At 46.4% G+C, this 13,627-nt stretch overlaps 2 protein-coding genes across 2 annotated transcripts; both read right to left on the bottom strand.

Annotated features, from left to right (window-relative positions):
* Positions 1 to 447: 447 nt before the first annotated feature.
* Positions 448 to 9,049, bottom strand: tmem245 (transmembrane protein 245). Its single transcript, XM_068759064.1, has 18 exons — positions 8,372 to 9,049; positions 7,535 to 7,652; positions 6,582 to 6,677; positions 6,115 to 6,222; positions 5,785 to 5,988; positions 5,514 to 5,683; positions 5,335 to 5,358; positions 4,133 to 4,237; positions 3,976 to 4,058; positions 3,792 to 3,882; positions 3,612 to 3,710; positions 3,388 to 3,516; positions 3,028 to 3,150; positions 2,555 to 2,700; positions 2,381 to 2,481; positions 2,127 to 2,301; positions 1,642 to 1,836; positions 448 to 1,538 (listed from the first exon to the last, which is right to left on the bottom strand). Exons 1-18 carry the CDS (start codon positions 8,951 to 8,953, stop codon positions 1,490 to 1,492), a joined length of 2,598 nt encoding a protein of 865 aa, XP_068615165.1. The 5' UTR covers positions 8,954 to 9,049; the 3' UTR covers positions 448 to 1,489.
* Positions 9,050 to 10,181: 1,132 nt separating this feature from the next.
* LOC137917732 (DOMON domain-containing protein FRRS1L) lies at positions 10,182 to 12,237 on the bottom strand. Its single transcript, XM_068760456.1, has 5 exons — positions 12,045 to 12,237; positions 11,696 to 11,780; positions 11,395 to 11,533; positions 10,440 to 10,686; positions 10,182 to 10,354 (listed from the first exon to the last, which is right to left on the bottom strand). Exons 1-5 carry the CDS (start codon positions 12,235 to 12,237, stop codon positions 10,182 to 10,184), a joined length of 837 nt encoding a protein of 278 aa, XP_068616557.1.
* Positions 12,238 to 13,627: the final 1,390 nt, after the last annotated feature.

Raw genomic sequence — 13,627 nt, 5'->3', positions numbered from 1 at the left:
TATAACAATATCTTGTTTGATTTCTGTAGACTAGAAATGTTCCGCATCACCTGGAAGGTCTGATCCAAATAGAACAAATTAAACATTACAATGATGAATGTAAGTCGTTGAAAAAAAATAGAATCCTCTACAAAGTAGGACAAAGTTACTGCTCCTTGTTAATCTGAACCTCCCATCATTTGTGTCCGCTGATGAATTCATTGGAAAGGTGTCTGGCTTCATTAGAAGCCGCTCTGCAGCTTGTCGGTGAGACATTATTCAGTCCATCTGCTCGAAGCCTCGATTACACGTCGACAATCTGTAAAGCCTTCTCACAGCAGGAGACACCGTCTGACTCGCATCACACAAACACTGAAACAAGTTTCGAGGGAAAGCTTGGAGCCGTCTTTACGCAGTTCACCATTATCCAAACTGGGAGCTTCCCAGTACAGGCCAGGAAGATTGAGGTTTAGAACGGTTTAAATCATGTTTATTGAATCAGTACATGTCAAGTAAAACCAAACAAACTTAAATTTACGTTGGTGTAGTTAACGTTGTTCCGAACCACCAGCTAACACTGTAGCCATGTTTCGTAAATGTGTCACATACAGTAAACAACTTGTTTATTAAAGCTTCAGGTGATGTAAACGGGGTCATACTCTCTAAAAAAAATGTAAAGAAAAGTGCTCCAGCTGCAGTCTAAGCAAGCAGAGAATAAAAAAATAGATATAACATTTAAAGGATTTGAGTAGTGAGGTTAAAAGTGAAATAAAATGACTTGAAAACTTGAAAGATGACACAATATTTGTCAATATCAATGTTTCCTGAGCATAAACATACTTTAATGGTATGAGCCAAGGAGGATGAAAATATAAAAAGTGGGTGTGCGCACTCAAAAAGATGAAGGGAAACTTAAAATAATAAAAAGAAAATACAGAAACAGAATCTCTTAGGAATTCCGTCAAACTGCATTCAAGGCAAACGGCGAGAGAGCAGGACGTCTGCTCTGTCCCACTAAAAGCAAGCCTTCATCACTCTAAACCTGAAGCCCAGCGCGGGGGGAGCAAGCCTGTCAAAACAGAATTCTAAAACAATCACTAAAACGTGAATGACTTTTTGAAAAAGGTAAACTAAGTCGTGTTCATCTTAACACAAACAAACTTTCACCGCAAACTCGACTGGAGCCTCCATGAGCAGCGAGGTAGGGAGGAAATAATGGGCTTCGTAGGCAAACCATCTCTCAGGTCACATTAATGTTTAAATACAAAGTCCTTTTAGGCACTACGTATTCAGAGACGCTGCAGCTGGCCGTGAAGCCCAATGTGTCGATGCTGGTCCACGTTGCCTGATAAGCAGATGGCATTGTGGGTAATCAGCCACTGCGCCGCCACTGCTTTTTGGTTCCGGGAGGACAACTTGTTCCGAGCTAGCCGGCGCAGGGAGAGGAGGGGGAGTGTTTCCCCTGAGGAGTGAGCCAATAGGAAGCCAGGTGACATACACGCCTTTGCGCTCACTCGCGAGTGTTCTTCAGGACAGAGGGGGTGGAGTCTGTGAATGTCCTGTGTGACAAGTCAAAACAAAAAAAAGGTGTGGTCACATTTTCCTTTCCTTTTCCGTTGCTTTCCGCTGCTTTCCTGAATGCTTCTCGGATTTGATCCCTACCTGAAGGGGTGGAGCGGCCAGCTGGCCTGCACCGGCGTCGGAGCCGCAGAGCTGGGGCTCGTCAGCATGGCGCTGTAGATGTTGGCCGCAACCACCAGGATGCAGAGGAGGATGGGCCCAATGATGGCGCCCTCCAGACCCAGATAGAAGACCCCGCCTGCCACCGCCAGGCCAGTCAGGTACGGGTGTCCGCCCCTGAGACAAAGAGACAGGGAAACGGAAGCTACTCAGCAGCGTTGATCATTAGCATCTTTATGGCAGCTTGAAATCATTGATTATTGGATTGAGAATGAATCGTGGCAGAGAAGTTTCAAATGTGTCTCTGAGCTGAAGAGAAATACTGGAAACTGCGGTGGACATATTGGGACTGGTTATCCGATGGTTCTTGAATTACGAAGCTAATGCACGCGCCGTTGATGGTCCTGTATCGACAGCTGGTTCATGAGCATCACGTCCAACAATGGCAGCGGGACACTCGCGCGTACCCAGATATATCAGAGTAGATGGCTGTGTCTACAAAATACGTTGGCAGCAGATGGCCGATCAGCAGCAGCACCGCCTTGACGCCTTCGCCCTGCACCAGCCACAGGTCGCACACGGCCGGTACCGCCGCCCAGTAGGTCCCAAGGAACGGCACCGCACCCAGGATGGCCGCCAGAGCTTCAGACCGGGACAGAAGCAACAATGAGACAACGCCGACCGTGCTGTGACCCCATCTGTTGTGAAGGCGATGACTCACCAGAAGGGATGAAGATGATGTTGATGCCGAAGATAGTGTGAGTGAGCCAAGTGTAGAGGCCGTAGAAGCCGGCCATTTTTAGGGACGCGTCAAACACCCCTCTGCAAGAGCAAAGAGCACAAAGGTCATAAACAATCTCCTTCACAGGATTGCGTTACGCCTTTGTGGGACTACCTGATGGCCTCCTCTACAGACTGGCCTATGATGTTTGAGGAGGGTCCCGGTTGGGACAGGGGGGTCAGGCTGATCACCCACTTTACAGGTTTGTAGTATTCGTCACTGGAGCTCAGCAGGTAGAAGAGAGTGGTCAGAAAAATCACCTGAAAAACATGATGAGAAAGCTTTTGTAGAACTAATCCAGATTATTCAATCTGTACTTTATGCTCGGAAAAACACATTAGGCCACGCAGACTCAGAAATCTACACACACACTTTCACAACTAAGAACTATTGCCCGTCGGGGATGTGGATTTATCAGGATTTGTTGTTTTAATGCAAGGATTCATATCTAAATTACACACGCTTGTTGTTGGGCAGTAAGAATAGGGCAACACGTCTGGGCCAGGTAATTCCTCATAATAATAATAATAATAATAAAGCATCCCCATCATGTTGCTGGACGCTCCACAGGCATCAGTGTTTCGTACCAGACTCAAGGCGAAGTTGAGCAGAGCCGTGCCGCTGTGGAACAAGACGGTGACGAGAGTGGTCGTAGTGGAGATGAGGAGGCCGACGTTTCTGCTCATCACCGCCCACAGGGACTCCAGGATCTAACGCACAAACGGGTCAACGGCACAGGACGGCCACGGGAAAACAGGACGTGCAGCTGTTAATGTGTCCAGTCGCTGTAGCACCGACTGCGGACCCGTCAGTCTCAGGACCAGCATCTATTCTGACCCTCAGAGGATAAACACATCTGGCAGCACTGAAGCTACATTTCTAATTGTGCGTGAGGCGCATGTAAAGCATTGCAAATCTGAATCCTCTACAAACAAAGAAAAACTCACAGACAGCAGAGTCTCTATATTTTCTTGCAGGAAGGAAGCAATGTCGTTCCAGTCCAAGATGTCCCCCAGCCAGCTGTTTTGTCTCTGGACCGTCTTCGGCCCCCGCTGGCGTCCGGGTTGGGTCACGTTCTGGGAGGTGCATAAAACACTTTGTGAGTATTTTAAGGCCATAAATCCAGCGTAAGAACGCTGGACTGGTTTGAGCTACGCTGTCCTTGCAATACCTTGACGAACCAGGAGTGGTAGAGTCTGTCCCACAGCTCCAGAACCTGTTTCTCGATCACAGCGGTGTGGTTCGCCTTGTCTCCTAGAATCTTATGAAGCTGCGACAAACCACATTCCAAGCGTGTCAGGACACGGCAGTGTTCACCGGAGACACATAGACAGACAGTAAGCATTGATACCTTGTATGTGATCCATTCTCTGCCATGTTGGTAGACGTTAGTAGCAGCTGAATTCAGAGCTTTCTGCACCACCCGGGCCTCCGGAAGCCAACTAGGTGCATCGATAACAGAAGAACGGGCGGATTTGAACTTTCTAACCTTCACAAGACAAATCTAGAAGTGAACGTGGACGAAGGCGTCCTACTTGGCCCATTCCGGGTGGTTGGACACCGTCTCGTTGATCAGGTTGCTGGTCACGTCGATAATGTGAGCGCTTTCATGGTGAACCTAGAAAATAAGAGTTCACGCTCAAAGACGTGTCGGCGCCTTGAGAATATAGAGAGAGGGAATAAAATATGTACCATAGCGGTGAGCAGCAGCGCCATGAGCAGGGTCCCCGTGACCAGGAGGAAGATGATGAAGATGCTGATGATCTTATCCAGAGACCTCTCCAACCACACGATCATCTTCAGACGCAGAGAGGAAGAGATGGAAGAGGTGGAGGGGGGAGGGGGGGGCAACGTCAGTTCTGAAGACTCTGGAGCCACACAGAGATCCAACACACGGAGACACCTTGAGTCCGTCCCATGTGAAGCAGCCATGTTGGATCGTGAAGCTGCTCCTTTGGGTCTTGAGCGCAGTAGATAAGCACTATCCTATCTGTGCACGTGCACGCACACGTCCCTGCACTTTAACGTGGAGAACACGCATGTGACAGCATCAGGGTTTTCGGTGCACGGCTTTCCTGTCGATATCTTTGACTCAAGCTGCTGCAAGCCTTCTCCGTCATTTGGTGGTGGTGAAAGTCGGCGCTCTTAAACAGCGTTGGTCTCCATTTGAATGTGTTGCGTTAGCATCACCAGAGCAGTGTTAAAGTTACTGGAGTCAAGGGAAGAGGTTTTTTTGCAAACATATTCCAAATCTGAATATTATGCTAGAGGCATCTTTCAAGTAAATTGGAAAAGGAGTCAAAAAGAAATTGAAGGCTGGGAACATTGTGGAATTCTGTAAAAGCAGCTGAATGGAGACAAGTTAACTGGTGGATGATGGAATCCTGATTAAAGGGAGTCGTTCACAAAACGGAACAGAGCGATGTTCAGTGAAACAGCGGATGTTTCGCTTCTTTAAGAAATCACAGATGAGCATAAAGTTTTTTCAGACATCTCAGGATTGTTGCCTGAATGACATCTCTAATAACAGCAACGCAAAGAGAGAAGCATACAGCTCAAATCAAACAAGTCAAAGCTGCTAAATAGACCAGATCCCAGCGAGGAAGATACGGGGGGGGGGGGGGGGGCTGGAGGAGGACCAAAGTGTCCCGCCGCCCCGACCGTGGCTTCCTGTCAAAATATAAGCAGGAAGCAGGAAAGCAGCAGGAGGGACAGATGTAAGACAGGATGAGAGGACGATCACAGTAGATGGGTAGGTGCCAGTCCAAGCTACATCAAGGTGTGCTCACGCCTCCCCCCCCCCACACACACACACATTTTTACTGTGCTTTTCCAATCATACACACTTCTACCAGTCTTTCTCTCGCTCTCTCTCAGCTCCCACAAGTCATTACCTGCTTGTTAAGCCAATGCCAGAGCTTGTGGAGGAGACAGAGAGACATTAGGAAGATTATTTTTGAAAAGATCTGTGCAGCCGACATCACACGTCCCCGTGCAACAAGAACACAACCTCTCTGGATACAAGGCAGTGAGGACCCAGGAGCAAGGCAGGCAGGGTCGAGATTACACCCACCTTAAGGTCGACACGCAGCAGGAACAGAGCCAAGCCTTTGATGGGTCCTGGCAGTAGAGCCTCTTCTCGCTCGCGTCCCAGCTTCTCCAGCGCCGCCCACCATGAGCCGAGAGTCCGCTCTGCAAAGCTCTTCAGCCCAAAGTGGACCACCAGCCTCTTCAGCACCCACACTAAAGTATCAATGCAGCATCAGTCTGAGTGGAACAGACGTGACACGAAGCACGTGATAAGGGTGTGTGTGTGTGTGTGTGTGTGTGTGTGTGTGTGTTACCAGCCACAGGGATAGGCAGCAGCTGCAGGATCCAGAGGTTGAGCCAGACCTGAACCAGTACAATGGCCCAGAGCAGGAAAATAAAATAGATATCACTGGCTCTGTGGGGGCTCTTCTCTCTCTGGAAGAGGCCGGCCGGTAACGATCGAGGGCCCCGAGGGAACCCAGGTGTGACAGGAAGGGGCTCCACAGACGGCACCCCATCTTAAAAGACCCAGAGAAGGAAAAGACAAAGAAACAAGAAGGAGATCGGCCAAACGCCACATCTCAATGAAGAAGCCGGAAAGCAGATCTAAAAACCCATCCATAAAAGGCACGGCTTCACCTTACCTTCAGCCGAGCTTTCACTCGACTCGCTCTTCAGCTGGATGTTGCTGCAGGAGATCGCCATGTAGATGGTGTTAGCGGCGAACGACAGAACCTGCCCCGACAGCTCTCCTGCAGAGGCGAAGCCAAGTTTAAAACAGCCACGCAGAACCCGAGCTGGAGAAGTGTGAAGTGCAGCACAAGCATTTGTGTTTGATAGGTGCAGAGCCAGCTGTGAGCCAGCTGTGAGCCAGCTGTGAGCCAGCTGTTTGCCCCCCCCCCCCCGGGGTTACATCGATCAACCTCTTATTTGATGCAAAATCAGCACTGCGTGAAGTTAGAAATAAAGGTTCTGACCATTGTCTCTAAACCCGGCGCCCCAACCCAGCCTTTACCGGAACTCGTTTTATCATCTACATGACGACGTGTGTGTGTGTGCGTGTGTGTAGGGGTGTGTGTAGGGGTGCGTGTGTGTGTCCATTAATGTTCACCTCTTCCAGGGACCGGCGGTTTCTCTTGGGAGCCCACGATGACCAGCGTAACAACAACAATAAATATGGGCACTCTCCAGGGTCCGGTCAGAGACACTGAAAACAGATCCAGATATAAACGATCAATATATATTTTATTTGTAGTAAACACACTGTTCTTATAATTTATATAATAATATACAGTTGTTGTGATGCTTCTGGTGCGTTATGACTGGAGTTAGCTGGAACACATTTAAATCAGTTTTATTCCTACATTACAAAAGATGAGGCCGATAACTGATACTATTGATCGTTTTGTCCGTTGATTAGGAGGTTTTCTTGTTGTCAGCAGGCCTGTGATGTAGCAGCTCCAACCTCAGCCCTCTCCTTCATAGAGCCGAGTTGCTTTACACATTTCACCCCTAAAAGTCAGCACCTGTTTTCGGGCACGCCTTAAAGAGTTAAAAATACTTACTCGGTGACCCTGCATGAACTCCAGCAGGCTTGAGCCTGCAGAGACAACACTTTATCCTCACTAGAAAACTATTTACTGCCAATTTAGTAACATTCTGTTTCCCGTTAGTAGCTTGGATAAATCTCGGCAGGGACAAAGACGGAAGGAAAGAAGGAAAAACACAAACAAGAACCAGCGTGTCTAAACAGGATGAGAATTAAGCTGCTGTTGTTTATTTGATTTATTTCTTATAATTCTCTCTGGTGAAAGCTCAAAGTACAGTTTTTACATATTTAGAGAACACCAAACTTCCAGTGTCTGCTGCAGCTCCCGCTGCTCGATGACGTCGTCTAAGACGATAAATAAAAGGGAGATCTGTGAATCTACACTCGATTGCTCTTCTCAGCGACCAGATGTGTTCCAAAAGTTCAACAACTGTATATGAAATGTAGAAACAGAACGTAGGAGCATAACTGTATGCTCATTTCAATCCACTCCACACACACACACACTCACTCACCAATATAGAGCAGCAGGATAGTCCAGACTGGAAGCGCCACGCCCCTCAGGTAGTGCTCGGAGTGGGGACCCCATTTGAAGCAAACCACCAGGAAGTAGCCAAACACCACAGTGCACACCTGAGCGGCAAAGGAGCATTACTGAAGTTATTGTTATGACTCGTTTATATTAACCTGGACTGCAAATGAGTTACAGCAGATTCAGTGTTTTTATATTATTGTTTAACAAGGACTCTGCAAGATAAAAGAATGAGATCATACAGAGCTTAACTTCACACTGTTCCTGATGGACCAATTAATCAGGAAAATAATCTAAACAGTGTTCAATAATAAAAATAGTAAGTAGCTACAGCCCTAGTTGTAACACGTAATGTGAGAACGCAGCACGTTGCTCTGATTTTATTCATTATCTGCTGTGGTTTTGCAAACATTTACGATATTGTGATGTTAGAAAATTGTTCTTATAATATAATATAATATAATGTTATGAATTGTTACTAAACCTGGTGCAGGAGACTGAAACCAGCTGGTTTATGTAATAAGATATATTAATATTACTAGAACATTTCAAGTCTTATTTAAACAATGAAAAACAATCACAATGAATAACACGACAACACTCGATTTCACTCCACGACTGAAAAGGTCTTTATTTTATAAAAAAAATATGAATATTTGTCTGTGATTCCAAACAGGATAATTCAAGAACATTTAAACAAGATTGTAATCAAATACTATGAAATGTAATCCCTGAGGAGGAAAGCAGGTTAATCCAGAAAATGGTATGGGTCAACAACAACAACATACCGTAGCATCCACGGAGCGCCATGTTCACTCACCCACGCTGCGTGGAAGCAGTCCAGCACGGCACCAACGCCCCAACAGACGTGCTCCAGAACCATCCGGATCCCAGTGACGCTCCAGAACAGGTAGAGGAAGTAAACCAGCGGCGCCCCCGCCCCGACGACCAGCAGCACCGTGAGCCGCTCCAGCACCAGCGTGCCCATCGCCTCCACCCCGTGGTTCACGCACCGCAGCGGGACCAGCACGGTCCCCAGCACGATGGGCGTCCCGGCGTCCCGCAGGCCGCTCAGCCACGAGCGGCCGAGCCGCGCCAGGGAGCGCTTGAACGGGTGCAGGAACGTGCCGCAGAGCACCGCCCAGAGCAGCGGGCGGAGGAACGCCTCCAGGATGAAGTAGACCAGCACCGTCGCTGCGCAGCAGATAGCCACGAAGATCATCGCCCCCATGTTGTAGAAGGCCTGCTTGATGTTTTTGTCGAACTTCAGGGACGACGGTTGCGTCAGCAGCTGGTTCACCATCCCGACGGCCGGGGGGACGCTGTCAGGGAACGAGCCGCTGCGAGGGCCCTCCGGGCGGGAGGCGGCGGGAGGCTCAGCGGGGTCCTCTTCGTCTGCCATGTTCGCTGGTTCCGCTCCAGCGTGAGGGAGGAAAACACATGACGTCACACCGACGACATGACCACGGGCACTATGGGCAATGTAGTGTTGGCGCGAACAAACGCTTTCCTTCTTTTATTTTCATAATGAAAAATTACATTACGGTTTAAATCAAATCACTAATAAAATCTAATAATAATAATGTACAGTACCATTATTCCATGACTGGAGTCCTGTTCAGTTTGCTACGGTTCTGTGTTATTACTTATTTAAGGCAAAAGTAACGAAAGCAGGAGTCTCTCTCTCTCTCTCTCTCTCTCTCCCTGTTCAATGCAGTTTTTAGTGTTGTGTGCCACAGCAATGGAAAAAAAAGCCCAACAACTGCTGTGTTTGAGGAAAACACTCACAATGGAATTTAAACAGAAGCAGATTGAGCCAAATGTTTCTTAGCTCCATTCATAAACATCTTGCTTATATCCAGAGTTAAGCATGATGGCAGCAGGTAAAGAAGGGTATTCCAGGCATCCTCTCTCCTGCAACACTTTCCAGAATATCCCAAAGAGTTCTCGGTCAGGTTGAAAGCCAGCCATTGTAGCGAATCAGCATCGAGTTAGGATGCTTTCCTGGTGGCTCATGTCCATCATAAGACCCTCCGGTGGATGCAAAATGCCAGAGAGTCCCGCTCATACATCCTTATCTTGCTCATGGTATACGCATACTGTTTGAAGTCAGAATCTGTATTTCTGCAGAGTATGACACACTGAATGAACAGCTATTGTATGTTTTGGTTTTGTTTAATGGGCAGGAAGAGTATGTCCAAACGACTAAGCTGCTTCCTCTGTTCCCCAGAAAACGTTTGGGCTTCAGCGAGGGCCAGCGTGAAGCGCTGTCTTCTCATTCCAATGGAACAGTGGGATTTGGAAATCGTTCCCAGATTTCCTGGTGCATGCAGTATTCCAAATATGTTGTATTTACTCACTAGCATGTACAGTCTTCACATTTAAATACCTAGAAGCCATTATGAATATAGAAAATAAAATTACCCTTTCATAGTATAACACTACACTCTTATCAGACCTGGTTGCACGATGTATTTTTAAATACCTATTTTGTTGATATATCTAATACAGTGTCTCTTTGTGCAAAGCAAACACTTGACTGCGGCTTCAGAAAAAGAAACTTCTTTTACTGCCGTTTCATCTTCACTCCTCTGGCTTTCCTTGTGCCATGTGCTCCGCTGGACGCTTCATTACGGTGTTCCCATTAGTAAATAGAAGGTGAGAGCTACAATGAGCAGTAAGCAGAGGGGAGAGTTGAAGGTCTGGTAGGCTGTGGAGGGCATGAAGATGTCCTCATACTTATAAATACTGATCATGTGATCGCTGACTGGCGGATTGTCGATGTCATGTCTGGTGATGGAGCCTGTTGGGAAACACAAGACAGTGAAAGATGTCACAAAAGACCAAAAGAGAAGCCGGAGACTTGATGCTAAAACTCGATCAATCACCTTGTATGGCAGGGCCCCATGCGAACAGGTAATACCATGACAGGTGCAAGTCCACGAGGGTTTCCTCTCTGGGGACGTATAAAGGCCGTTTGAAACGACAGGTTACCCGGTTGTTCTCAAAAATGCCTTCTTCGTCTCGAGCAGGGTTCCTCTTTATTTCCTTCGCCCACTGGCCAACATTGTAGAAGTGATGAATCCGCACACGTCCGTTATCATCATGAACACAACCCATAACGTCGTCTCCTCCCTGGTGGGATACAGACAAGCAAAAGACCTTCTTTTCATTGTGATATTAACGTATTGAAAAAAGGGGAACATTGATGCAAAATAAAAAAATATAATAAGTAGGATGGACACGATGCTGTTATTGTTCATACAGGTAAGCCGACAGTATTCTGTCAAGCATCCAGCGCACAATGATGTTAAATGAGACTCAATATGCATTTTCACTCTCGAGTAAGAGTTCTAATTTTATTCTGTAAAAAATTAACACTATAATAAAAATAGACAACAATAACTACCAAGCAGTGATTTACTTTAGTAGTGTGCATGTCAGGTCAAAGGTCATTCTTGTGAGAATGTCTTTAAAAAAATTTAAAAGGCTGCGAATTGTTAAAACGAATAAATAATAAAACTTCATAAGCATGATTTTATAAACAATAGATACATTTTTGACCATCCTTAGTCACTTTTTATCTTGAACACATAGTGAAATAAACAAATAAAGTATGTTTTATATCCTTTCAATAATTCTATTTCGTGAAAATGCAACAAAGCAAAGCTTTCATAAAACCCCATAAACCAGAGTTTATGATTCAGTATAAACAGGACCTGCGACTAGTTTATTCTGAGGGACTGTCCCATTTATCTTCAAATATTTTATCATATTGTGCATTAATTGTATGATATTCATATAATCCAAGTGTCAACAGTCAAAGATGCTGCAGCTACTCACCATCTTCTTGTCAGAGGAGAAGCCGACGGCCACCCAGCCGTCTGTGTCTGAGCTCATCTCGTACTCCACATCCGTCCCAATGCGGCGATAACTCAGAAAGTAATCGCATGTCTCAGCGTCACAACCTGGCTTCCCATACCTGTGGGATAGGTTACTATAGTAACGGAAGGCCCATCCAAAGACACAGACAGTTTTGGACCTTTTGGCTCCAGCCTTAAATAAGACCTAAAACAAAGCGGCCTGGGGCAAACGCCGCTGGTTGTTGCTCTGTTGCTGGCATGATGATAGTTCTTCCTCTCACCTTATGCATCCTTTGGTTACTCCACAGTCGCTGACTTTGATCCTTGCAAAAGGGTCCACTGGTGGGGCTGTGGGGAAGGGATACCCTGCAAGATGCAAAATCAGAAGTCGGTTGGGTCCAGACAAAAAATAGCCAACGCTTCCAAGACAATTACAGGCCAATGTCTGTGCGCGTGCGTGTTTGTGTGTCCGGGCAGCCCAGGGAGCTGTCCAGGGTGCTGAAAGACGTTACACCGTGGACGTGGCTTCAATATTCAATCATTATTTCTGATTATATTATTTCAGCTGTTCTGAGCTTATTGACAACGAAATGTAGGCCGAACTAAAGACCTTTATTGGTGCATCCTTACCGTCATCGGACAGATACTTGGACTCCAGGAACTCCGAGGCGAAGGTGCTGTAGGAGTCCTTGTGCGGCTCCTGGTGCCCCGGCTCTCCGTGCTCTGCGTGGCCGGACCGAAGCGCTCCCTCATCGGTGGGGCTCGGCGCGACACCCCGCCATCCGCAGTGGAGCACAAGCGCCAACAGCCGCAGGGAAATCATTACCAGATCAACTCAGGAACCAGCAGCGACTAAAAAAAACCCGACTAGACCAGATTGGAATCAAAACGACATTTCATTATGGCTTCATTTTTGGGTAATTTAGCAGCAGCAGCGTCATCGCAAACATCTCCGCATCCTAATTGCTCGTTTAGTTGCGTAATGGCGGGGATGTGGGGGTGATTGAGCCCCCCCATGACTCTGTGAGGAATCGGCTAATCAAAACCAAAATTAGCCAGGTTTGTAAACTATACGATTTAATCCGATAACACGGCCATAATCCTGTTTGGAATCCAAACCTAGACGCCTGCCAGAGTTAATAATCTCAATCTGGAGGAATGGTTTCGCCCGACCTCCCTTCTCTTCCTCCCTCAGTCAGTTGCGAGTGACGTCCAATGAGGAGCCGCTACGCGCTGTCGTCACGATCAATCGATCGAACGTTCGGTCCCAAAATCACAGACAGATTGATGCTTTCCCACTGGGATCAATAAAGTATCCGGATTTTCCTGAATGAGTAAAATGTGTGACGATTAAATACATAAAAACGCGCGTTGTGTTTCTGCGTAAGGATGTTTGAGCGTTTCAATAGGTTGTTTGTTTTTGGAAGGAAAATGAAACAAGAAAACATTTTAAATAAGAGAATACCACAGTTCTTGATTTTTAGTCTGCCTCATTACATGCTCTAAAACTGGTCAGGTTATTTTTGTCTAAACTTAAAAATTTGTTTCACTTTAGACCCACATGAACGCAGGAAAATTGTGTCTGTGTTCAGGATTTGAAGTAAATAAAGTAACCAAATTCCCATTCTAGTTGACTCAGAGACCCTCCTGACTCAGAGATCACCAGGGTGGATCTGTGCTCCTCAAGTCATCTAAAGGCCATGAAGCATTTGAAGTCATAAATCACTCTGTGATAAGCCTGTCTTGCATCGTGCACTGATGATCCAGAGCGCAATCCCCGGTCAGTGGAAAAATACAACTCTTAAATGCTCTTGCTTAATAAGTACCACATTGGAGGTGTAATTATGGAACGGGGTGTTACAAAAAGGATTGTTGCCAAGCCTGTTGCCTCCCTCACCCGAAACGGTGGAAGGTGAATGGATCATGGATGGATGGACGAAAGATTCCGTTTTTGTTTGTGTTTTGTTTTTGTATTTACAGATTTCTTTTTATATGGATTTTTTGACCTTTTTTTTTTTTTTGCCAATTACACTTAAATTACTTGATACTGGGTGAAAAAGTGGGCATCGTCCTAAGAAAGAATTTTCCAACCATATTCCTTCGTTTACCTGAACTCCACTCGGTATTATTTGAGTGGTTATACACAGTCTTGCCACTTGGTGGCGATATAAAGCCACGGTGTGAACTTAATCTCCAACTCAGTTTCGTATTTG

The sequence above is a fragment of the Brachionichthys hirsutus genome, chromosome 3 (genome assembly GCF_040956055.1).
Source record: "Brachionichthys hirsutus isolate HB-005 chromosome 3, CSIRO-AGI_Bhir_v1, whole genome shotgun sequence".
Taxonomy (NCBI): domain Eukaryota; kingdom Metazoa; phylum Chordata; class Actinopteri; order Lophiiformes; family Brachionichthyidae; genus Brachionichthys; species Brachionichthys hirsutus.
This window is presented reverse-complemented; position numbering and strand designations above follow the sequence as displayed.